This window comes from Schistocerca gregaria, chromosome 2, assembly GCF_023897955.1.
Source record: "Schistocerca gregaria isolate iqSchGreg1 chromosome 2, iqSchGreg1.2, whole genome shotgun sequence".
Classification (NCBI taxonomy): Eukaryota; Metazoa; Arthropoda; class Insecta; order Orthoptera; family Acrididae; genus Schistocerca; species Schistocerca gregaria.
Window position 1 is genome coordinate 270,169,484 of NC_064921.1, and position 27,994 is coordinate 270,197,477.

At 41.3% G+C, this 27,994-nt stretch overlaps 1 protein-coding gene across 2 annotated transcripts in view; it reads right to left on the reverse strand.

Annotated features, from left to right (window-relative positions):
- Positions 1 to 27,994, reverse strand: part of LOC126336862 (uncharacterized) — a 313,200-nt gene that overhangs the window by 150,325 nt on the left and 134,881 nt on the right. For both annotated transcript variants that reach the window (XM_050000960.1, XM_050000958.1), the window contains exons 11-12: positions 13,604 to 13,800; positions 5,203 to 5,350 (exon numbers count right to left, since the gene is read on the reverse strand). In XM_050000960.1, the coding sequence (XP_049856917.1) occupies positions 5,203 to 5,350; positions 13,604 to 13,800 (345 nt within the window). The remainder of the gene's footprint in view (positions 1 to 5,202; positions 5,351 to 13,603; positions 13,801 to 27,994) is intronic.

Consider the following 27,994-nt stretch of genomic DNA (forward strand, 5'->3'; position numbering starts at 1 on the left):
TGTTTTTGTACAAGGTTGGGAGGGTGACAGACCTTGAAGCAAGACATGTCCCACACATCCTCCCAACACCACCTACTCCAGTCCAGTCACAAACATCACCTATCCCATCAAATGTCCTGTGGAGCCAGTCATGTGAACTACATGCTAAGCTGCAAACACTGTGCTGCATACTAGGTGAGCATGACAACCAACAAGTTGTCAGTCTGCATGAATGGTCACTGACAAACTGCGGCCAAGAAACAAGTGGACCACCTGGTTGCTTAGAGTGCTGCAAAACGTAACATCCTACACTACTGGCCAATAAAATTGCTACACCAAGAAGAAATGCATGTGATAAACGGGTGTTCATTGGACAAATATATTATACTAGAACTGACATGTGATTACATTTTCACGCAATTTGGGTGCATACATCCTGAGAAATCAGTACCCAGAACAATGACCTCTGGCCGTAAAAACGGCCTTGATATGCCTGGGCATTGAGTCAAACAGAGCTTTGATGGCGTGTACAGGTACAGCTGCCCATACAGCTTCAACACGATACCACAGTTCATCAAGAGCAGTGACTGGCGTATTGTGACGAGCCAGTTGCTCGGCCACCATTGACCAGATGTTTTCAATTGGTGAGAGATCTGGAGAATGTGCTGGCCAGTGCAGTAGTCGAACATTTTCTGTATCCAGAAAGGCCCGTACAGGACCTGCAACATGTGGTCGTGCATTATCTTGATGAAATGTAGGATTTCGCATGGATCGAACGAAGGGTAGAGCCATGGTTCGTAACACATCTGAAATGTAACTTCCACTTTTCAAAGTGCCATCAATGTGAACAAGAGGTGATCGAGACGTGTAACCAATGGCACTCCATACCATCACGCCGAGTGATACGCCAGTATGGCGATGACAAATACATGCTTCCAATGTGCGTTCACCGCGATGTCGCCAAACACGCAAACACGGATGTGACCATCATGATGCTGTAAACAGAATGTGGAGTCATATATATATATATATATATATATATATATATATATATATATATATATATATATATATATATATATATATAAAAAAAAAAAAAAAAAAAAAAAAAAATGTTTTGCCGCTCGTGCACCCAGGTTCATCGTTGAGTGTTGAGTACACCATTGCAGCCACTCCTGTCTGTGACACAGCGTCAAGGGTAACTGTTGCCATGGTCTCTGAGCTGATAGTCAATGCTGCTGCAAACGTCATCTAACTGTTCATACAGATGGTTGTTGCCTTGCAAACGTCCCGATCTGTTGACTCAGGGATCGAGACGTGGTTGCACGATCCATTACAGCCATGCGGATAAGATGTCTGTCATCTCGACTGATAGTGATACGAGCCCGTTGGGATCCAGCATGGTGTTCCGTATTACCTTCCAGAACCCACCGATTCCATATTCTGCTAACAGTCATTGGATCTCGACCAACACAAGCAGCAATGTCATGATACGATAAACCACAATCGCGATAGGCTACAATCCGACCTTTATCAAAGTCAGAAACGTGATAGTACGCATTTCTCCTAGTTATACGAGGCATCATAACAACGATTCACTAGGCAACGCTGGTCAACTGCTGTTTGTGTATGAGAAATCGGTTGGAAACTTTCCTCATGTCAGAACCTTGTAGGTGTCGCCACCGGCACCAACCTTATGTGAATGCTCTGAACAGCTAATCATTTGCATATCGCAGCATCTTCTTCCTGTCGGTTAAATTTCGCGTCTGTAGCACATCATCTTCATGGTGTAGCAATTTTAATGACCAGTAGTGTATTTTTCAATGACTGCTTCACAGCCTATGTCATATGGATCCTTCCCATCAGCACCAGCTTTTCTGAATTGCGAATGCGGGAACTTTCCCTGCAATATATCCTACGTTCCCATAACCCTCCTGGTCTCAAACTTTGTTAGTCATTGTCCTCACTCACCCAGCCTACCTGTTCCCATTCCAGCACTATATAGCCCTCATTCCACCATTGCATCCAGTTGTTTTACTTCCCTTCCTGTCCATCATTCCCCTCCTCCCTCCTTCCCCTGTTCTTCATCTGCCCTACTGAATCCACCGCCCTATCCTCCCTCCACCTCATCCCTGCACACTTCTCAGCAGCAGTGTAATGTCCGCCACCCCTACCCCACTATCCCTCCCCCTCCCTGACCCATCCTCCTCCTTACCTCCACCCAGTCCTCACTCCCATCATGCACTGGTACTGGTGCTGCTGCTCGCAGTGTTGTTACAGTTGCCTGAGACTGCAGTCGTGTATGTGCATGTTTGTCATCTTCTTTTGAGGAAGCTTTATTTGTGACAGTCTTTTTGCTATGCCTATCTGTGACTCAGCATCTCCACTATATGGTGAGTGGCAACTTTCCTTTTCATAAAACAGATGAACACCTAGACATTCACAATGAAATAGATATACAGGGAAATGTCCTACTTTTACTAGAATCCGTCCTTTGGCTGAAGTGTTAAGAGAGAGAAAATGGAAATGTGTAGAGTAAAACTGCCTCTTACTGTGACATCCTTGCTTGTAGCAAAGGATCAAAGTATTACTGAAACATTAAAGCGATTTTACAGAAAACAACTTGTAACTAGATTGTTATCTATGGATGAAGATAATGTAAAGTCATTTTGTCATTTTTCACGCCAATTTAAAGAAGTGTTGTTACATGGTTGTAGATGCATGGGATTTGATTGAAAGGAAGACTTTGAACAAAGGTTGGAACAGAATAACAAAATAGGAGCACAAAAATTCAATAAATAATGTGGATGACTGTTCTTGGAGGATATAAATGAGCTACTGACAAACACACAAATATGCCAGTAATGTGATGCCGATGATATGAAATAGTCACTTGTGACAGTAATCATCAAGGTTTCCAGATCATGTTGGATGATAAAATTGTTGAAAATATACTGCAGGCAAATGAATATCATGAAATGCAAGAACATAAAACAGAAGAAGCAAATGAATAGCAGAAAATGATGCAGAACCACCTCATATGGAAGCACTTAAAGCCCTGTAACTGGCTTTCAAATTATTCGAGAAACAGAAAGTAAAACCATTAGTTTACTACAATTAAAACATGTTTGTGATTCAGCAGCAATGAAGAGAAGAAATTGTTAACATCAAGTGACTGTTACCAATTATTTTAAACAAAATTAAACTACAGTGACTGTCCTATTTCACTTTTGTTAGGTATCTAATGATTTAAGATTGCAGTATTTTAGTAATTAAGAAAATATGCACTCATGTACAAAAATGTGTGTCTAATCTCTATTAAATATTGATTTTTGTTGATTTTAGTTGAATTTGTTTTTGTTGTTCTGAATAAACACACAATATTATGCACTAACACCGGACAGATAAACATATTAAAACACTCCTAGAAGTAATCATATCCAGGTGGCGGAGGTTGTCTTTAAAGAATTAATTATATGAAAATCACTTTTCTTGATACATTCAATTATCCACATTTCTGCTTACTTGATCAACTTAAAACAAAAATTAGTCCAGTTAATCAAATCTGCACTGTATATCTAAGTAGCAGAACTGGTTACATGGTGAGTAACTCAGAAGTTCTAGCACTACACCCCCAACGAGCAACAGTAGTCATTGGGTGTCACCTGAGTAACAAATCAATCAGGGACATTTAAACTCTTCTAAAGCTGCCCTATTTGACAGTTAGTGATGTGATTGTAAAGTGAAAACAGAAAGGAATAACCACAACTAAACCAAGGCAAAGCAGACATCACGTACAGGAACAATCGACTGTTGGGGAGCTTGGTTATAAAAAATGCCATGAAACCAGTGGAAAAAGTCGCATGTGCAGCTAACACAATGATTGAGCTTAGGGAGTTAAAAAGAATGGAGCACAATGAAAGAGCAGGTCCTCATAAGTCACACATTTCTGTAGTCGGTGCTAAGCAAAGCCCAAGGAGGTGTACATAGCAACACCACTGGATAAAGAATGACTTCAAACAGATAACTGGGAGTGATAAATCATGCTATTACTAGTGGCACTCTCGGGGAATGATTTGGTTTTGTCGAATGCCTGGATAACATTACCCTTCATCATTCGCAATGCTAATAACAAACTACAGAGTAGCTAGTGTTACTATATGGGGAGTTTTTCCTGGCTAGGGTGTAGATTTCTTACTGCAACTTAGGAAAACAAAAAATATTGAAGCATATGAAAACACTTTATAGCACTTTGTACAGTGTACAGAAGAGGAGCCCATTCGGAGACAATGATTGATTGTATCAGCATGACAATGTGTCCTGTCATAAAGCAGCATCTGTTAGGAATGTTTTGTGGACAACAACATTCCTGAAACAGATCAGTCTGCCCAGAGTGTGGAAATAAACCCAATTAAAAACCTTACGGATCCTTTAGAATATTATCTTTGGACCACAGGGTCCAACATCACTATTTTATCTCATTTCGACTCCTGAAGAAGAATGGGCTGCATTCCTCCACAGCATTCAGACAAGTCCCCGAAAGCATTCCCAGCGGAGTTCAAATTATCATAAAAGTGAATGGTGGACACACATCACATTAATGTCCATTATTAGGTGCCTGGATACTTCACATCATAATGTGTACATACTGGAAGAGCAGGTCAGACTGTAGATGATAATATACGTTTGTGTGTGACTTGCTGGAGTAAAAACACAACAAGGGTCCATTAAACCTGGATTACAATCCTGCAGTACTGTAAAACATGGAGACAAATTAATTCTACTATTTATAGTTATTCAATGAAGTATAATAAACCTAGACTCACTTTGGATGGTGTTCCTAGCAATAATGCAAATTCTTGATGGAACAATATGTAAAATAAGGGACAGGCAACCACTCACCTATTGCAGACAAATGTGGAATGCACAAACAATGGCATTCGCTTTTTTTTTACTTTCAATGAGGATAATCTGATGTGAACACGTGTTCTTTTCTTTGAATGTATTTTAAATCAGCTGCAAATCTACAATTACAGTGACAGTCTATTATTTCTGAAACTGCAGAATACACCATTACAATAATAACTGAATCTTTTGTGCCTTCTTGCACATTTACAATATCTAAAAATATGAATCTTAAGATATCTCATAACTTTTCAATTACAAGAAAATCTCTCTGAGCATGCGGGATTACCACAAATAAGTAAAAAGTCGTAAACTCACTTTGATTTTAGACATTCCATCCTTTACGCTGCAGATCTGTGCACGATGCCATTCTTGGTTACTCTCATACCGTGCAATGCACAACAAACCTTTGCAAATAGCACTGTGTGGCATTTTGTACTTTTCTCCTTCGGTAGTATAAAAAAACCTATTTCAGGAGAAAACATAATACATTGCTTAGTGCCTTCACACGTGATATTATACTCAGGAGATTGATGTCAAATATCAGTAATTGAAGAATACACATCAAAATTGGAGTCTAGTGTCTTATTACACAGAAAGTAAGGAAAATGAGCAAAGGTATCAAACCAGAATGAGATTTTCACTCTGCAGTGGAGTGTGCGCTGATATGAAACTTCCTGGCAGATTAAATCTGTGTGCACCGACCGAGACTCGAACTCGGAACCTTTGCCTTTCGCGGGCAAGTGCTCTACAATCTGAGCTACCGAAGCACGACTTATGCCTGGTCCTCACAGCTTTACTTGTGCCATTATCTCGTCTCCTACTTTCCAAACTTTGAGAGTTTCTGAATAGTTTGGAAGGCAGGAGACGAGATGCTGGCAGAAGTAAAGCTGTGAGGACCGGGTGCGAGTCGTGCTTCGGTAGCTCAGATGGTACAGCACTTGCCCGCGAAAGGCAAAGGACCCGAGTTCGAGTCTCGGTCGGTGCACACAGTTTTAATATGCCAGGAAGTTTCAAAGGTATCAAACCTTTGGGGATAAACTGAAATGACAGCATAATGGAAAAGGATTCGAAAGTGTTGAATGTGTGCCTCTGATAATAATATTAAAAATGCATCTCCTGCACATAAAGTAATGAAATGAAAATTTGTAAAAAGTAAATAATATTGAAGGCAAATTTTCAACATAGCTGGACAAAGTCAGACTGGTTAATTTTCAGGCTTTAAAATTTTACCTTAATCAGTTGATGCTTGGAAATGCTTTACTTTCCTTACTAGGAAATAAATCATAGCTTATACAGTACATTTACAGAACAAACAAGTATTTTTTATTTACTGACCAATGATCATAAATTACTAAACCAACGTAAATAATCAAGTACAGTGAAAAGAAAAATACATTTTTTGTAGACACTCTTTACTTGAAATGGTAATGATACAATTACAGAATACACTGATGCAAACAAAAAAAAATGAAATAACACAATAAAAGAGAAAAATGAACATGATCTCCAAAGAAATAGTGAAAGGTTGGACTAAGTGGCTGCAGTAAAACTCCAAATAATAATTCCTTATCATCTGATATATCAATATAACTCTCACATCAAGGATGTCTTAGACACTCACTTGAAATGTGATATGTATCGTTAGTTGGTTAGGAGAGGAGACCAAACAGCAAGGCCATTAGTCTCAAGGTCCAGAGTGACAAGAACAACACCAATAGTACAGTCCAGTCGTCGGGGAGAAAATCAGGCAAACAAAGGGGCGGAAGGAATGTTTGGGTAGAAGAAAGAGTCCAAAAAAAGGAAGGGAGGAGGAGGTGGAGAGGGGTGAGATCAAAAAGCACCAGCACTGCCGCAGACCCATCTCGATCCCAATACCGTAAAATGATTGAGGCACAACAAAGACAACACCAGAGAAAGAGGACACAAGAAAAAGACAGGCAAAACGGCGAATTAGACCAAGACCGGACGAAAAGGCGAATTAGACCAAGACCGGACAAAAAGGCGAATTAGACCAAGACCGGACAAAAAGGCGAATTAGACCAAGACCGGACAAAAAGGCGAATTACACCAAGACCAGACAAAAAGTGGCGATAAAGACCAGAAAAAAAGTGGCTATAAAGACCAGAAAAAAGTGGCGATAAAGACCAGAAAAAAGTGGCGATAAAGACCAGAAAAAAGTGGCGATAAAGACCAGAAAAAAGTGGCGATAAAGACCAGAAAAAGCCGAGATAAAAACCAAACAAAACAAAACACAGATAAAAACCAAACAAAACAAAACACAGATAAAAACCAAACAAAACAAAACACAGATAAAAACAAAACAAAACACAGATAAAAACCAAACAAAACACAGATAAAAACCAAACAAAACACAGATAAAAACCAAACAAAACACAGATAAAAACCAAACAAAACACAGATAAAAACCAAACAAAACACAGATAAAAACCAAACAAAACAGAGAAAGACCAGACAAAAATTAGGGAAAAGGGGTACCAGGCCAGCGTGAATTCAAGGCCGAAGGCCTCCCAAACCCATATCAATGCTGACATACGGAATACAATTCTGGAAGGAAATTCATGAATTTAAATCTGGGTGGACAAACCAACTACAAAATATGGATCATTATCACTGTGGGTGGGGTGGGGTGGTGTGGGGTGGGTTGGGGAAGGGGCACGGGCTGGTGGACAATTACAAAAGAGGTGGGGATGCGACTCATTATGGAGTAAGAAATAAATAAATAAATAAGAGGGGGGTGTCAACCTGGTATGGCCAATATGAAGACGGCAGAGGACAGTAGATTCCCATTAGGGGAGGTGGAAGGAAGAACATCATGTGGCAGAGGACTCCCTTCGTCACACAGAGTTTATTTGACTGGAGGGTGGCCAAATATGAGTCGGCCCATGACTCAGCGACGAGGAATAAGATGTGATGCCACAAATCCAACCCCAGAGGGGTCACGGGCAATGGGGAATAGTGGCTGTCTCCACTCCTCCCACCACCCAAACGATCAGCAACCTCATTACCCAGGTTATCCAAAGCAGCACAGTCAAGATCGGCGAGAAGATCATTGATGGTAGAGACCAAGAGGTTGGGGGTGAGGGGAACACTGAGCGATAGCCCGAAGGCCATTCATTGAGACTTAGCATAATAAAACTCAGTGAGGGAAGACCATTTAACACTTGACAGGCAAGAGATGGTGTTCCGTGCCAACAGAAAATATGTAGGCATCCCACGAGACTAGTGGTCTTCGAGCCACTGATGTAAGAACTAGAAGCATCCCTGAAATCCTGTAAAAGTGGACAGAACACCATTGGATCGATGGAGGATTTGGATCCTGAGAGAAATCCATTTGAATCTGGGGCCAAGGAACTAATCAATGGGGGGTAATCGGATGAGAACGTGGAAAACTGGACAAAGAGGGAAGATGGAAATCACAGCGAAGAACCGGAAGATGGGTGGGGATCCCAGTATCAAGAAAAAGACTATCAACAAGCCTAGTGCAAAAGGCACTCGTCGCCAAATGGATACCATGATGGTGGACAGGGTCCAACAGGAACAGTATGATAGGGGGACCAGAGCCATGAACTTGATAACAGTTATCCAGACAGGGCAGAACTAAGGCCCAATAAAGGCAGAGAAGAGTCAAACAATCTGCACTATAAAATATGTGGGTAAGGAAGCAAAGAACATTTGAGTTTATGGAAACAGATTTTCTTCAGACGGTGGATATGGGGAGAGCCAAGTAAGCTTGTTGTCAAAAAGAAGACCCAAGAAATGGAACTGGACAACTGTGGTCAGGCACTGGGTATTAAGATAAAGCTCCAGATAAGATTGGATTGTAGTACAGCAACAGAAATGCATCACCCTTGATTTAAGAACAGAAAAACGTAGGAGACAATCCATGTGGAACCACACTTGGTGGCACCCTGGGACTGTCTTTCCACAGAGGTTACAGCATGGGAACTAGCTCACACACAGAAGTGCTCCACATACAGAGCGGGGCAACAAACATTCCGACAAAGGCCATGAGACCATTAATTTGATATTGTTGTGGTCTTCAGTCCTGAGACTGGTTTGATGCAGCTCTCCATGCTACTCTATCCTGTGCAATCTTCTTCATCTCCCAGTACGTACTGCAGCCTACATTCTTCTGAATCTGCTTAGTGTATTCATCTCTTGGTCTCCCTCTACGATTTGTACCCTACACACTGGCCTCCAATACTAAATTGGTGATCCCTTGATGCCTCAGAACATGTCCTACCAACCGACCCCTTCTTCTAGTCAAGTTGTGCCACAAACTTCTCTTCTCCCCAATCCTATTCAATACCTCCTCATTAGTTATGTGATCTACTCATCTAATCTTCAGCATTCTTCTGTAGCACCACATTTCGAAAGCTTCTATCCTCTTCTTGTCCAAACTATTTATCGTCCACGTTTCACTTCCATACATGGCTACACTCCATAAAAATACTTTCAGAAATGACTTCCTGACATTTAAATCTATACTCGATGTTAACAAATTTCTGTTCTTCAGAAATGCTTTCCTTGCCATTGCCAGTCTACATTTGATATCTTCTCTACTTGGACCATTATCAGTTATTTTGCTCCCCAAATAGCGAAACTCCTTTACTACTTTAATTGTCTCATTTCCTAATCTAATTCCCTCAGCAACACCCGACTTAATTTGACTACATTCTATTATCCTCGTTTTGCTTTTGTTGATGTTCATCTTATATCCTCCTTTCAAGACACTGTCCATTCCGTTCAACTGCTCTTCCAAGTCCGAGACCATTAATAGCAGTGAGAAAAAGGACACTTAATTCAGGACCCTATGGAATGCCATTCCTTTGGGTCCACAGAGGGCAGAGAACAGTGTCAACCTGAATTCGGAACAACCAGTGAGGCAGGACCTGGGGAATACAAATCAGAGGGGAGGGAGGGGCAAGTCATGGAGTGCAAGTAAGATGAGACGGCACCAAACCATGCCGTAGGCCTTATGAAGCTCGAAGAAAACTGTAGCAAGATGATGGTGCTGAGAAAAGGCCTGTCGAACTGCTATTTGAACTGAAGCAGATGACTGATCAGAAACCATACCTCCCAGAAGCCTGAGGACATGAAAGGTCTCAAGATTCAAGGCCCCAGCAGAGCTGATGAACCACCATCTGCTCAAATAACTTGCTGGGGGCATAGATCAGACTTAATGGCTGCTAACCAATGAGGGACGATGGATCCTTACCAGCTAAAGGATAGGAACCACAATAATGTCTGTTCATTGACATGGAAAAACCACTTGGAGCCAACACCCAGAGGTGATATTCTAGTCGTGGAGGACTGAGGTGTTGAAGCAATTGGTTATGGATAGAGCCAGGAGCCAGGGTACGAATCATGAGAAGATAAGAGGAATGGAAGAAGCTCCCTTCCAGTAAAACATTCATTATAGGATTCTGCTGACAAGGGTTAAAATGTAAGTGGGAAGCTTCAGCTTACTGTCTCCAAAGGAGGAAGTTGGCCAGATATGGGGCTGATTCCAGAGCCATCGCAAATGGGTCACAAAGTGTTTTGTGCAGTCTAACGGACCTATGCAAAGGCCACCCAGGAGAGCAAGGCCCACGATGGAACAAAGCCTTCAAGGCTGAGTAATGAAAAGACAGGGGAGGAGACATAGTGTTCCCAATGCACCTGCTTGCTCTGTCCGATTAAGTAACAGGCATTTAAAGTAATAAGACTGGCAGAGGTTAGGAGTCATTTAAGTGTTTCACGGATTGACAGCAATCACGGATGGTGATGGCATGGCAGTGTTCCACCATGGGACTGGCTGGCGGTGAAAGAAGGGGCCCGTCAAGCTAGGAATGGTAATGCCGATGGCATGACTAACCATATCGGACACATTATGGATAATTTAAAAAATATAACCTGACAAAGAGGGGGTATACCTGACCTGGGAGGTATATAGGCACAAGCCAGTGCAATAGAAAGCCCAGCAGGGTAACCTGACCACATGGACATGTGAAAGAAATGAGAGAATCAACAAGAAGTGGTCACTATTGCACAGGTCATCATGTGGCAACCACTAGTGAAAGGAGGAGGAGAGGGGAAGTGAGGAGGGAACCATAATTAAGAATGCACAGGTCATGGTTTGCAAGAAACCTGTCTATGAGGAGACCAAAACTAGATAAAAAAACTGCCTCACAATGGATGCTTGGCATTAAAATCCACAAGCAGGAGTAAGGGCAGATAGGGCAGCGGGCATATGTGGCCTATCAGGAGGGAGACAAGAGATTGCAAACAGTGACCACAGATTTCAACTGGACTCGGTTGGCTGTTACTTCCTGTGTGGTACGAAGGGGCAGCCATGTACCAACAATGTCCATATGAACCAATGTGTGAACACAACTGGCACTGTACGTGTTACACCTCATAGAAAACATTGTGCTATTATATGGACCTACAAGGTTTGAATTATTTGGTATGTATGAGAATCTGTATATTCATACACATTTTTCTGTTTCTGTATTTGTTGAAGGTGGTTATAAATTGGGCCACATTTGTGTCAAGTTTCTCATGTCTGATGGTTCTTCTGTATTTTTGTAAAATAAAGGATTTCAATATTTACGACTGATGCTGCCATTTATCCAAAATATATTGTATGGAGATTGCTCAGAGAGTAACATTAAGTCCATGTTTCTTTACTGCATTCTCTGCAAAAGACAAAAATCATTGACATCCTTTGTATGGTGCTCTACTGTTGAGAAGTGTGAAAGGGGGGCAGCCTCAAACACACTGTCGAACTAAATCTAAGATGATGTTTGCAGTTTGCCAGGCAAAGGAAAACTTGCCATTAATGGTTTTGTATTGAGGCTGCGTGTATCTCCTGCTAAGAGAACCATGGGACCTATCACAGACCCAAGACATTGTCAAGATGGAATGAAAGGTGACATTAGCATTTGCAGGGGCAGAATTGACAAATGGAGGAGTCAGCAGGACAAAGGACTTCCATTCTTAACTGGGGAATGCAGTTTTCCCAGTGTATAGGTCTCCTGTTTTCTGCCATGAGAACTGTGGGCAGGGCAAAATACTTCACAAGGATGTTGCGGCCATGAGGACATAAGCTGGCCAATTGGGTGTGTTGCCACGCCCATAGAAATAACTCTGGAGAGCGCAAAGAGATCATCTAGGGACACATGTCACTGAGACGGCAAAGGTGACACTTTCTGGCAAGAGCCTAGAGGTGACTTTGCTTCTGAATGTCTTTTGCCACACTGCCCACACCAAATATCCCACACCAGGCTCTGTCAAAGACATGAATTTTGCCTTGTCTACACTATTCTGGCTACTGGGAGATTCAGCCAGCCCAAATGCTGCATGTATTTGACAGTGACAACAGTCCGACCCATGCCTGGTAAAGTGCATGACAGCTCTCTCATTCAAATCCAACTGCCAGTTTTATTTGTCTCTTAGAAACCACAATTTCAAACCACTGTAATGACCCTGAGAATCTTGTTACTGTCGATGTACAAACTGTTATTTCATCTTACTAATAATAGTAATTTGTACACTATGTCTGTAGAACTGTGATCCAAACCCAATTCTATAACTACGTTTGTAACTAATCTCCTTACATTTGTGCACCTAGTGCTCCTAATCCTTTCATTTAATATGCTAATGCTGCACTGAAGAGCAATGTAAAATATTGTAACGATAAAATGCCAAAAACTCTGCTCATGAACTGCTGCAATTAGACCAGCCGAATTCAGGAGACAAGGCAACTGAAGTGCAGGCATGAAAAATGAAGAACTGCAGAGCTGGCTCCAAACTTACTCATATGCTTCAATGATATTTCCTTCTGAAACCATTTTTCATAAGGTATCTTACCACAATTAGGTTTAAAATGTATTTCGTGCACAGACCATCAAACGCTTTGGGAATCTTTTCTGTACCTCCCTCTGTTTCAGCAACATTTGCAAGAATTTGTGCTAGTGCTTCAATTTTCTTTGTGCAATAGTACCACAATGAAATACTTTATAATTAAGGAACAGCAGTTTCAATTGAACCACATGTCTTGCAGATCCCTGCAAGTTGATTCCACATGCCATTTACTACAGCAGGACATAAATGTTTGGAACTATCAAATGCCATACCAGACAATATAAAAAGCCCTACACACATTCCACAAGTTCTAAACATCTGTGCCTCCAACTGGCTGTATTATACTTCAGGTAACAACGTCCAGCAATTAATTTGTGATATCCATCGTTGAAAATTATCTCTAATTATCTCTGTCAAGATTTCTGGACACTGAAAAATTACTTCACTTGATCTCCACTTAGTAAGTGAAAATCGTCCTTTTAATTGAACTCACTTCTGAGATTGCTTGATACAAAGAAAAGTAAAAATTTACCTAACTAACAAAATATGTTTTCCTGGGTACATAAGTTGTTGGGCAGACTATAATCTACTTGTAAGAGCTTACAATGAAAGAGTAATTCCTTGAAAGAAAAGGCACTCAAACAAAGACAAAAAACACTTGAAATTAACACTGGTAGTTAGGAAAGTGTTCACAATGGAATAGAAGACCATACCAACCAGAAGCACCAAAGATAAAAATACATCAAATGCACTGAAACATTAAACACTTGCTAACAGACATTCAAACATAATCAGCACAAAAAATACACATTAAGAGCTACAAGAGAATAAGCACTTTCATACATACTGGATCTCATCCATAAGACTCTCAAGCTGGTGACGGATGTCATGCAAAATCATACAAAAGTGTGAAGGAGTAGTCACATCTGACACAAGAACTGGAAAATCTCCTCGCAAGCGTGGCAAAGGCTGTCTCTGTATAGTATCATGAGGGTCCAGAACTTCTGGTGGATATGCAGTGTAGAGCTCAACAGAATCATACTCCTGTTAACAAAATACACATAAAACATACTTCAAATAATTTAATAATGACATAAGAAACTACTCATGAGTGTAATTTGAAGCTCTAAGATTGTGAATAAAATTGAGGATTAGAGTGGGGTGTGGCAGGAGTTGAGTGAGAAGGCCAGGGAGCAGATGAGGGAGGAGGGAAGTAAGGAGAGGAGGAAATAGGGGAGGAATCATGGGCAAGGGGAATTATGGGAGAGGAAAGAGACTGGGGGGAAAGCAAAGAGGTGGGGAAAAGGAAGGTAGAGTGTTGGGAATAGTTGGGGGGATGAGAAGTGGTGGGGTGGGGGTGACCAGTGGGATGGGAGGGGAGGACGGGATTGGGGGGGGGGGGGGGACTGGGGGGATGGGAAGGGATGACTGGGCGGACGGGACGACGCCTCTGAGGATGACTGTGGGGACGTCCGGGCGAGGTGGAGGGGACGTCCGGGCGAGGTGGTGCTTGGAGAGTGCCAGAAGGAAGATGGGGAGGGGACGGGAGGGGTCGTCTGTCGGGAGGAGAGGTGGTTCTTGGAGAGTGCCATAAGGAAGATGGGTAGAGGAGGGGGAGGGAGAGGACCAGAAGAAAGTTGGAGGTAAGAGGGTGGATAGGCTAAGGGGTGGGTCATGGGGACAGGGGGACAGGGATGGGGAAGGGGACATAAAAAGTGTCACCATATCTCTGATAAAATCGAACAGTTAAGAGACTAACTATTAATAGTTCAGAATAACAGTGGACCATCCAAAAACACATTGTGTACCATTAAATGGAAAATTTGTGTGTTCTTTTTCTTCCTGAAACATTTCTGCTTATGCAGGTTGTTCATAGAGCCTCTTCCAAGCTACTCTTTTCCCCTACAATCTGTCATTTAACATCTCCTCCTCTTACTGTCCATAGTTTCTTTCAGAGGCTTGATCTGCAGGGAGATTTGTATTGTTATATTCCTCATCTTACAATACCTCGTAGAAAGCAGGCGTCTGTTGCTTGTATTCCACACAGATCTTCATTTGTCCAAGTTCAACATTCTCAGTCAGAGGTCTAAACTGGCAGATAATATGACTTGGTCACCAAGATTTTAGCTTTGGTAAGTATTTTCCAATTTTGAATTATGTCTGATACATAATTATAGTAATTTTTATCAGGTATAAGGATGTGATTTTCAAATAGGTGTAATGGAGGACAATTACATAGTTGTTCGGGAGCGTGTAGCAGAGGCTAATGAACTGTGATGCTGCACACCAGTAAAATTTTCCATAGAAACTTGGAGGTTGAGGTGAATAGATTTAATTTAATTATGTTTTTTCTTGTGTGTGCCTCAGGTGATACAAAGTGTGGACTTGGCATAACTATAGACGTAAAGGAAACTTTAATAAAATAAAAAGGGAGTATGTAAAAAACCAGTTGCAGACAAAAAGTAGCAGCTTTAGTAGGGGACTGAATGAGCATAAGAGAGGTAAAGAAACTATGGTTAAAATTCCACTGTGATATAAGATAAAGAAGAGGACTCATCCCTATCCCGTCTTCTCTTTCTTATCAGGTTTAATGCACTGGAGACAACACAGGGTGTTGAGTAGACTCTCTTTGGGAAAGCTAGCTGACATGTATTAGTAATAAGGACTCCACAATAAATGCACTATGGAAATATAATACTCTTTTGGCAGTGGGCCTGAGATGGCGGTAATTTGTCTCCCAAACTAGTTGTGCGAGACATTAAAGACACAGCTGTGTTGTTACTTTTCTCATAAATACCCATAGTGATTTTTGGGTTAAATTAATACTCCTGTAAAAAAATTATCTGTGTCTAGATGTAGTTTAGAGTTTAAGTAAGGTAGTCAAAAAGTTATTTGCTGAAAAATATGAAGCACTATCATGCTGGAAAATCATTTATTTTCAGAAGAAAGAGCTTAACTGCAAAAGAATGTCTTGACATATTGTGCCACCAATAAAGTCAGTTTGAAGGTTTAAAATTGATTTCATATGGTAAAATAACAGTGGGTGGATCTTGTTACTGAACCTGAATACATTAATACTCATTATTGCGATGATAATCATGTGAAGAAATGTGTGGGATATGTAATGACCATGCTACACTTAACAACAATTATTCTAAAATTAATTTTGACCAAAATTGACACTATAATGAGATGGAATGGAGACCAAGCTCTGTAGTGCATCACAAGGACATCTAAGTGACTTTCCAAAAAAGACTGCTGATTTGTGGAAGCAATAAAGAGGACAAATCAAACATCAAAAGGAAAAGTACAGAAATGATAAGAGGAGCATAGAAGAATGGAACAGAAAAAAAAAACTTAAAGAAAAAATATGGTTAAATTAGGCCAGACACATGTGGGTAAAATCTTTTCTGTATGGAACTAAATGTGTGGAAAGTCTAAACAACCACAGCTTATAAGAAGAGCGAAAGGTAGACTCAAACAGAGGCTAAGAGCCGTAGGTGCCTGACACGATGCTCCTTGAGTGTGCAAAATTCTATACATTTGGTTAAATATATTGATTAATGATCCACAAAGAAAAAACTAATGCTGTGCTTATTGTAAATGTGCAGAACAAAACATTAGTAAAACTGCTAAAAAACAGGAAACTGTGAATTGAGAGTTGATAAAATGCACACAGATGAGGAGAGGCAAACAAGAGTACAGTGATTGTCATAGCTAAGAACAGTTTCAACAGATTTCTGCAATAACGAAGGGCATATCAAGGCTGGGTTACATAGTAAACATTCTGGCAAAGATGTGGACTTAAAATCAGGCGCCGTATATTCCATTTGCACTAAAGCTTAATACAGCATCATCCAAACTTTGCTGTCCCACTGACAATTCAAAATTCCTTTCTAGGCATAGATCAAGAGCAAAGATAAAAATTTCGAATAACACTGCCTGCTGGCACTGGCAACAAAACAAAGCCCACTATATCTTCAAGTTGTGACTAAACCACAAAAGAAAGAGGGCAGCAGGAGCTGTGGGGTTAGACAGCTGGGAGGGAAAAGGGGGGGGGGGGGGTTCGAGAGGGATGTAGCTTCTGGGAATACAGTGGGGCAGGGTGGCATACAGGAGCAAGTCAGCAGCTTCAAAAATGAGGCAGCAGCTGTGGCAGTGAGGGGGATACAGGAGTGAGGGGTCTGAAGGAGGTCACGACAGCGAGGCGACTGCGGGAGGGAGGCTGTTGTGACAAGAGCAGGGTGCTGTGGGGCAGGGTGCGGGGTTTGGTTGGGGGTGGGGTGAGGGGACAGCTTGACAATAGCTAGGTACTGTGGGGTGGGTGAGGGAGCAAGGTGCCCATGTGGGGGAGAGGTCTGCAAAGGGAGGGGGGAGAGATGGGAGCAAGGGGGCTGCAGTGGAGATGGGGAAGAATTGAAAGGGAGATGGGGAGGAATTTGATTGGAGAAATAGGGGAGGAAGGGAGGCAGGGAAGTGAGAGGAGGAAGGGAGGTGGGACAGAGGGGGAAGGAAAGAAGACAGATGAAAAGCAGTGTTTTGGAGGGAGGGCAAAATCGGGGATTTCTTGGGTCAAAGTGTGGGCTTTTAGGGCCTTTGGTGGCAAATGGGCAAAGTTGGGTACTTTGGGGAGCCACAGGCAGTGATGGCCTTAGGAGGGGCAAGTTGGGTCCTTTTGGTGGGGGAGGGGGCAGTCTTTGCCATAAAAGGGGCAAAATTAGGGCCTTTGGGAGTGGTGGGGGGCATTTCAGATAGCTGAGGTGCTTTGGGAGGTGGGCAGCAGGAAGAGTGAGTATTTTGGTGGTGGTCGTGGTGAGAGGTTGGGAGCTGGGGATGGGGGGGGGGGGGGGGGGGGGGAGGGAGACCTAGAGGACCCTTGGGAGGAATGGAACTGGCATAGTGACACACTCTGGAGGACAGCAACTTGCGAGGTTCATGGAGGGGACCAAAGTTAGTGTCTCTCAGAGAGAACTAGGGAAGCAAAGTAAGGGCCTCAGGGGGGTGAGGATTGGGGTTGGGGGAAAAGTGAGGTCCTGGAGGGGAAAAGTGAGGCCCAGGAGGGGGAAAGTGAGGCCCAGGAGGGGGAAAGTGAGGCCCAGGAGGGGGAAAGTGAGGCCCAGGAGGGGGAAAGTGAGGCCCAGGAGGGGGAAAGTGAGGCCCAGGAGGGGGAAAGTGAGGCCCAGGAGGGGGAAAGTGAGGCCCAGGAGGGGGAAAGTGAGGCCCAGGAGGGGGAAAGTGAGGCCCAGGAGGGGGAAAGTGAGGCCCAGGAGGGGGAAAGTGAGGCCCAGGAGGGGGAAAGTGAAAGACTAGGTGTGTGTGTGTGTGTGTGTGTGTGTGTGTGTGTGTGTGTGTGTGTGTGTGTGTGTGTGTGCGCCCTCACACACACACACACACACACACACACACAAAATGACGGCATTAGGTGAGGGACTTTTTTGGGGGAGGGGAGTGATAGATAATTGGGGGGTGGGTGGGTGAGGGACTTTTTTTGGGGAAGGGAGGGATAATTGGGGGGGGGGGGGGGTTAGGGATTTTTGTGGGCAAATTGAGGGATTCTAGGTGGCCTCGTTAGGGATTTTTGTGAGCAAAGTGAGGGATTATGAGTGGCCTCGTTAGGGATTTTTTGGAGATATTACAGATTCTCTGTGTCAGTGTGAGGGGTTTTACGAGGGGAGTAGTGGGATTTTTTTGGGGGGGGGGGGGCTACAATGTTTTGGGAGGGAAGAAGGAGAGGGATTTAGGTGGGAAAGAGAAGAATTTGTGGGGAAATAGAGGGATCAGGATGGGAAAGAGATGGACTTTGGGGCTATGAAAAAGTCTTAGGGTGAAAACGGAAGAGAGGCACTTCCAGTGAAGGGGGCAGGGGCGCCTCGGGCAAAGGGAGAGACACTTCAGGGAAAGACTTCGGGTGGAGAGAGAGAGAGAGAGAGAGAGAGAGAGAGAGAGAGAGAGAGAGAGAGAGAGACTTCGGGCGAAGAGACGACCAAGTGGGGAGGGGGGGGGGGGGGGCTTGGACATCTGTCAGTATTTTTCTTTCTACATGCCTGACTTCTGTGCAACAACTACTGTTTGGTGAATATCTATTTATCATTATACAAATACTAAAATTCCAGTGATCTATATTAAACTCTCCTATACACTGTAACACCTGGAAATTAATTAATATGATATGGTGATAACAGTATCATGTCACTATTTTTCAGTGGATTCAAGTAGCTGCCCAGCTATGGAAATTTGTTCTCATGATAGAAACCTGGTGTTCACTAAATAGTGAGTAGTCAGCTTAAAGAGAAGGATGATGATATTTCGTAACACCTTTAACGATCATAACTTACAACTGAGATACCTTACCATGTTTTAACACTTATTTGCACTCATTATTCATTTTGCCTTTTACAATTAAAAATAGAAGTCGATGTGTTCTTTAAACTTTGAAGATTTTTACCTAAAAAATTAAGAGTTATGCAATTCAATAAACACTGCTGAGACTGCGTACATCAGGGAAATGGATAGTATCATTAATATGAACACACCTAATGCATTATAAAAATTTTTTAAATCTATTTATTGAACCTGATGTGGTTAGTGCCATCAGGCCCTCTCTTAAATCTGACAAGGGTTGCACACATACAATACCTTTTTTTACATGTTATGTAAGGAACAACAATATTAATATGACATCTAGTATTAAATTGAATTGAATGTTTGTAGAGACAATGTGAGTAAATAATACTGATTTTGAACTAATCCAGTCAACACTGACAGTTCTTCTACTACTACTACTACTACTACTACTACTACTCCTGCTGCTGCTGCTGCTACTGTTGCTGGCTCCACCAGTAGTACTGATAGTGATAATAGTACACGATCACAATGCCACAAATATAGAATACATCACATACATTCAGCAACAGAAAGATTCACATTAAGCAAAAAGGAAAGAGGAAGGGGATTTATCGACATAAAAAATCTACATTATGGACAGGTAGACAATTTAAGAAAATTCTTTATAGAACGAGCAGAAAATAGCAAAATACACAAAGCAATCAATCATATAAATACATCAGCTACACCATTGCAAATTTCATAACCATTTCTACAACCCTTTAGATCACATAACATCAACAGATACAAAGAAAGTAAATTGGAAAAAGAAAACACTACATGGCAAGCACCCGTATCATCTAACACAGCCACATATCGATCAAGACGCATCCAACACATGGCTAAGAAAAGGCAATATATACAGTGAGACGGAAGGATTCATGATTGCAATACAGGATCAAATAATAAACACCAGATATTACAGCAAGCACATTATTAAAGATCCCAATACCACAACAGATAAATGCAGACTTTGCAAACAACAAATAGAAACGGTAGATCACTTCACAAGCGGATGCACAATACTAGCAAATACAGAATACACCAGAAGACATGACAATGTAGCAAAAATAATACATCAACAACTTGCCATACAACATAAACTAATAAAACAATATGTTCCCACATACAAGTATGCACCACAAAATGTACTGGAGAATGATGAATACAAATTATACTGGAACAGAACCATTATAACAGATAAAACAACACCACATAACAAACCTGACATCATACTCACCAATAAAAAGAAGAAATTAACACAACTAATCGAAATATCCGTACCCAATACAACAAATATACAGCAGAAAACAGGAGAAAATTTTTTAAAATACATCCAACTGGCTGACGAAGTCAAGGACATGTGGCATCAGGATAAAGTTGACATTATACCAATTGTACTATCAACTACAGGAGTCATACCATGCAATATCCACCAGTACATCAACGCAATACAGCTACATCCAAACATACATATGCAACTACAGAAATCTGTAATTAGTGATACATGTTCAATTACCCGAAAGTTCCTAAATGCAATGTAACATATACCGTACAGTTAAAAGGAAATGAAGCTTGATCAAGGTCCGAGTCACTTTCCATTTTTTACCAGACTTAACATCTGAGAAAGTAAAGAAATAATAATAATAACCAGACATAACGCCTGAGAAAGGAAAGAAATAATAACAATAGTAATGAAAATAATAATGGCTATATTAATAATTATGATAATGGCATATACAAAAAGAATTTATAGGTGTACAAAATAGATTTTCTTGATGTAGTGAGTTCTGGGAAAGGACATTTAAGATTTCACCAGCTAAGAATACTGGGAAATGAGGAAGATCTGTTAGGAAATAATGATGTGCAGGAGTAATGGGTGGATATAGGGGCAATGATAAGTCATTAATGTTGATTCAGTGGGTATTTCATTAACTAACTGTCTTCTGAAGCTGGAGATGTTATTCAGGTTGTTATGAAATCAGGTTCCTGCTTCTGAGAAAGACTTCAAGAAATTGGCTGAATGATGGAGTGACACAGGAAAGATTTTGCTGTGATGGAAACAGGTGTTTCTGCCCTGTTGTCAGGACAAGTGTGTTAAGGTTGAGAAAGATATGGGGGACAACGCACACTCATAAGACAGTAGAGAAGACAAAGGGTATGGAAATCTTTGGGCTTGTCTGCACGTAGCCAGAATAGCTGTGCATAATCATGGTGAAATATGATCAAAGATTTGACCATCACAGGTGTATCAAACATAGGCAAGAGCTTTTTATATTTTTGTAAGGCATGGAAATAACTGATGCCTTTTTGAACATTACAGTTACTTTCTCAGACCACTTTAGATTTTTATTTACTATTATGCCTAAACTCCTTGCTGAGTGAGACAAGTTGATATTTGTCCCATTTAGGATTAAAGACGGCAGAGATTCCCGTGAATGGGTTTCAGGAACACGTTGCAAATATTTAGAAAACAATCAAGTCTCTCCACTTCCTGCAGAAAAAACAAGAGGGGAAATACAGTTTGAAGGAGAATTCTATTTCCATAGTAATGGAGTTAACAAAATGCTAACCACAGCACTGGAATTCTGATGAATACCATCTAGCACCTGGACTGGCAATGAATCAAATGGCATTAGGAAAACTGTTGCCTTTTCCTTTTTCTAATCTTTCAGCACATTTGCCAAAACCCTTAAGACTTCTAGCTACAGACACTGTCCTCAAATCTATACTACCACAGCATGAGTTTTGAATCCTCATAATCCCTCAAATATTAGTAAATGTTTTTTGGTAAGTTCCCTACATTTCATTTTTAACTTATATGGAGAAAAGTACGACAAAGATCTTTCTTCATTCCAGTGTCCATTAAATAACTAAGGAAGGAGACCAGATAAAAATATTATATAATAAAGATAGAATATGATGACCTATGATCAATTTTTTGATCGTGTTCTAGAAAAAATTGGGAGAATTTTGTAAGATTTCCATAAAGAGGTTGGAAAAAGGAAACAAAAATATTGGAATCGATTGTCTCTCATTTACAGATGACTTTGCTATACATTCGGAAAATGTGACACCTGCTGCAACGCAAATTAATCTTTTAACAGAAAAACCAAGAAGACCAGTTTAAGAATGTCTGCAGAGAAAATAATATTTTTACAAACATTAAAAACATTTCTGAAACTAGATATGAGCCAAATTGCAAAAGTAAAACAATTAAATAGCTTGGAGAGCTAATATAAAAAATGATTTGGAAAAGTCGGCTATAGAGGAAAGGACACACAAAAAGTGAAGAGTGCATCATATAAGCGAAGATTTTTACACCAACAAATGCCAGTTTTAAAGATGGAAAGGTAAGGCATTCAAATACATTAGTGAAGCCATAATGTCCATATGCAAGCGAGTGTCTAGCATTAAAGTATAATGCTTATAAATTAGAAATACTATAAAGGAAAATCATTAAGAAAATATTAGGCTCACAAAGAACTATGGAAGGTTGAAAATTACATAGTAATGATGAAATTTATCAAACTGTAGAAAACGTATAAGAAGTAATGAGAAACAGAAGGCTGATATCTTTTGACATTTATATCGAATGAAATACAGTAGATTAACCAAAAAGAATTTCACATGTTCATGGGACAAGAGGTCAACAACAATTTTATATATAAGCTGAACAAACAACTGACAGAAATGTTAAGCAAAAGTGTTGAATATGGAAGGTTTTCAAGGTAGAAAAATGAAAAAACTTGTATTAAGTAGTAAGAAGATCAGAAGAAGAAACATAGTTAACAGATAAAAGAGTACTGGAAGAAAAGGAGAGAACAACAAATAAGGAATTGAAATCAGATCAGCATGCGGTCCTTAGTTGGCCCATCCGAGAAGGAAGGGAAGGGGGAGGGAGTCTGATTACTGAAAATAATGGCTCCCCAGAGGGAGGTGAATGATGATTTTGGATGTGGGGCACTAATAGTAGGATCATCAGCACCCTTATTAAGAGTCAGCATATCATTCTCTATGGGGACGAAGGACGTCCCCACGGGAGGAGTTGTTTATAATGCATTAAAGTCCACCTTGCCTCCCCAGCACATCAGCGATGAGGCCAGGTAGTTTATAGAATTTGAAAACTCATCTGACACTGGCATTAGTGTTGACAAGGATGGTGAGCAGATCTTCCACCAAACTGAGAGATGCCCTGATGTAATTATACAAGTACACATGCCAAGATATGCTGAACCGAAAGTGGCAAATCACATACTTCACAGAGTGGTAGATCATCCTACTGGAGGAAGAAACAATGTGTTAAAGGGCTATATTTTACGCATAGTCTGGTAATCAGCACCTTCTTCCATCAGTGTGGCTGAATGGAGCCTGCCATGCCTGTGTGATTGATTTGAGAAAAGGGGTTTGTTGCCCACTACCTCCAACTGTTCAAGTCTCCCATTGACACGAGTCTTCTGTCACATAATGAGATGAAGACATGCAAGGAGGTGGCACACCGACGTTCAACATGAACCTGACATTCTTTTCTGGCTGCTTTGCAGGCTATGTTATTTCCCTGTATCCTGATGTGTCCAGGTGTCCATCAAAAGACTCTCTCTTTGCTTCAGTGTTATAACTGTTTTAAGATGTCACATGAGCTGAATCAATTTGTCTAACGCCAATGGATCACTTTTAGTGCATTAAATGAATTAGAACAGATGAGAAAAACTCTACTGTGACGCCTATGAACCCATTCCAGGGTAGTCCTCATTCTGCGTCATAATTTTTAAATTGCTCTGGAAGGCTCACTTGGGAAACACTTATCAGGGAAAAGAGCTGAGTGACTGAGGGCATTCCCTTGGCATCCATCTGCATAAACAATGATAAAATTGTGGTCCGTACATAAAATTAAAGCAAACAGAACAGTTGCTCAAAGTTGGGGTAGATCCCCACACTAAATGCAGACAACTGAGGGAACACTGAGATTTTCAGGACCTTTTGAGCCAGAAGGTTGCACTGACGAATTCAGAGTGACAGTTCACCAGCCCCCCCCCCCCCCCCCCACACACACACACACTGAACTGCGTTGGTCTGAAAGGCTCCAGTCAATATCTGAATGCTCTCATCTCATAGTGGACATTTTGAGATAGGAAATATGGGCTAATCCATAAAGCATACATCCACAATCTAAGCAAGCATGATGTGATAAACACTTTTAAACCTGTACAGGGTGGGAGCTGTCAGCTGTACATGCCTTTTAGTTGAGACATATCAAAATATTGGAGGATTTGAAGCCCTCTGTTTGTAGGTGTTTCAGCTGCTGAAGCCAGGTTAGTTTTTAATCAAGCGGTATGTCTATAAAGCACACATTGTCCTTAAAATTTAAAATAGTGTCCCCCATCTTGAGCTCTGGTGGGTATACTCTGTGGTGAACATGGTTAAATTTAACATAAATAATGTTTTCAAATGATAAGAGGGCTGACTGCAGAGAAGGTCCCACGGATAGTGATTGCGAACAACGAAGGAACCCATTCTCTTGAACAAAGTCGTCAGACAGGACATCACGAATGTGATAGCAAAAGCCCCTGTTCTCTTAAAGGGTGGAATAAGAAGTGGCAGGCACCTATGTAGTTCCCATCCATGAAGTTTAAAAGGATGTTGTATCACCAAGTTGTATGCTATTTCAAGATTAAAAAGAAAAATACTGACTAAAAGGTTACAGTGAAGAAGGACTACTGCTTTACTGTCTCTAGTAGAAATAGGTTGTCTGCACCTGAAACAGCACAGGGAGTGGAACAAGTGACCTTCAAATTCGAAGAGCCAGATATATATGGTTAACCATATATTTCATTAACCATATATTTCAGAGTCTTACTGATACAACTGTTTTAAGGGTACACTCCAGTAACTATTAGAGCTGGCGCAATCCTTGCCTGGTCTCCATAAGGTAATGCATGTTAAATATAAATGTTTTCAGTTCATTTTCTTCAAACAAAAGTCGTTCTTCAAAAAATAATATAGCTTCCTTCCAAAAGACTGGGTACTGTCCTTTAAACTGGATCTGAATGAACTAAGATAAAAGCTTGCCTTTAGCTCCAGGTCATAGATGATGGAGCATGGCATAATGAATCAGATCCAGATGTGGAGCAGTGTCTCTGACTGCAGACAGAGCTGATTCCAAATTCCCACACGGAGAATGAAGATTGTACACTTCCACATACACATTGAGAAGCAGAACCTCATCTCCAAAGTCACACACAATGTCTGAAACTCAGAAGTTTGTCCAACTGATGCAGTGACGGTACGAAACTGTTCAGCTGAAACCTGAGCCATGTTTTTAGGTGCACCCACCAAGACTCCATTCCCCAACAAAGTCACAAGAGAAGGTGCACTAACCTTGCTTGACATTCACCTTATTGTGCTCCAAACTCATGTAGTGGAAGTGGACAGTTTAAAGAAGTTGGGAATTTCTTTTGGAAGTTTATCTTCTGCTCTGTTTATCACTCGCCTCACTTGTGCTCTCACAGACCTGAAGGCACAAAGGTTTTCTGTAGTTGGATGGAGTTGCATTAATTTATGCAAAGCTCTGCACCTGGCTCTGATTGCTGAGTGACATTCTTCATTCCACCAAGGCACAGGTCGGTGTTAGAGTTGGTTGCCAGCACAGGGAGTGGAATCAGCAGCAGCTCCTTGTATCACACTGGTGACATAGTCCACCATCTCCTGAGCAATTTCTTATTAATTGAGGACTGTCTGCTGACTGTATCACAACCAATGTGCCTTCTGATACATCTATCTTTCCAGTCTCCTACAGACCAATGTCTTACTCAGTAGGTGGACACACCAAAAATTGGTCACTAGAATACAAATCTGCGGCCATTTCTGCCGAACTCCGTCTGAAATGGCTGGGCATCAAAAGCAAAGACCACTGGCTAAAGATGACCCTGTGGTTGTATAAAAGTGTGTTATCTGACCATAGTTCAAGAGGAAGGTGCAGTTTAAATGGGCAAGATGCTCAATAATTCGACATCTTGAACGAGTGATAGTTGTGCCCCACAGCACATTGTTGTGCACTGAAGTCACCCAAGAGTAGGAATGGAGTGTCCGGAAGAGTTCTGTCATTGCATCTGCATCCAATGGATTGTGAACATACTGTGATCTTAACTGGTGCAAGAACTAACAGTGCATGTGAGAGCCGTCAATAAGTGAGAGCTGTCCTCCTCCTCCTCCCCCCTCAGTAGTGGTGATTTACCTGCGAGATCAGGGAGAACATTACACAGTAACCAATGCTGCAGTTCCTCCATCCTTGGCCATAAAAATCACCATTGAAAAGGAAGAGTGCTTGCCAATCAAATTGTTTTGCCACCACTTTCTTCAATTTCGAACGACATTTTGTGTGACATTTTCCCTTATTTACTGGAGGAGATGGCTACATTGGCACGTGGGATGGCTTAGAAGAAGTCTCATGGTATGCAGTAGTATGTGTGGCCGAGGTTCCAAGTCCATACCTCGCTGACTGCTTCCTATTCGTTTCAGGATCAAGTATATCCCATCAGGTCCAGCGGCCTTTCCTCTTTTGAGCGATTTTAATTGTATCTCTATACCTCTGTTGACTATTTAAATATCTACCATTTTGTCCTCTGTGCGACAATCTAGAGAAGGAACTACAGTGCAGTCTTTCTCTGTGAAACAGCTTTGGATAAAGACATTTAGTATTTCGGCCTTTAGTCTGTCATCCTCTGTTTCAGTACCGTTTTGGTCACAGAGTGTTTTGCTCCACCTACCACTCTGACATAAGACCAAAATTTCTTAGGATTTCCTGCCAAGTCAGTACATAGAACTTTACTTTCCAATTCATTGAATGCCTCTTGGATAGCCCTCCTCACACTACATTTCGCTTTGCATAATTTTTGTTTGTCCACAAGGCTTTGGGTATGTTTATGTTTGCTGGGAAGTTCCCTTTGCTTCCGCAGCACTTTTCTAACTCGGTTGTTGTACCACGGTGGCTCTTTTCCATCTCTTACGATCTTGCTTGGCACATACTCATCTAACGCATATTGTACAAAGGTTTTGAACTTTGTCCACTGATCCTCAACACTATCTGTACTTGAGACAAAACTTTTGTGTTGAGCCGTCAGGTACTCTGTAATCTGCTTTTTGTCACTTTTGCTAAACAGAAAAATGTTCCTACCTTTTTTAATATTTCTATTTATGGCTGAAATCATCGATGCAGTAACTGCTTTATGATCGCTGATTCCCTGTTCTGTGCTAACTGTTTCAAATAGTTTGGGTCTGTTTGTCACCAGAAGGTCAAATATGTTATCGCCATGAGTCGGTTCTCTGCTTAACTGCTCAAGGTAGTTTTCAGATAAAGCACTTTAAAAAATTTCACTGTTATGAATGTTTTGAGTCTCCCAGTCTATATCTGGCAAATTAAAATCTCCACCCATAACTATAACATGGTGGGGAAATCTACTCAAAATATTTTTCAAATTATCCTTCAGGTGCTCAGCCACAACAGCTGCTGAGCCAGGGGACCTATAGAGACATCCAATTACCATGTCTGAGCCTGCTTTAACCGTGACCTTCATCCAAATTATTTCACACTAGGCAACTGGGTTCTTCAGCACTGATGCAAAGGAAGTAGCAAACACCGGAGGTTGCCTAGCTCTGAAAGCTACTTTAGCTTCACGATAAAGGGGGCATTTCATAAATTTCAATTCCCTAATTTTCCTTTCCTAGTCATAAACACCACACTTCCTGCTCCATACTGGGCGATCCCTGGAATAGCTTATATATTTCAGAGGAATGTACAAGAGTTGTCCAGTTCATGAGTTGAGGCTCCACAATTTCAACACACAGCCCTCCCATT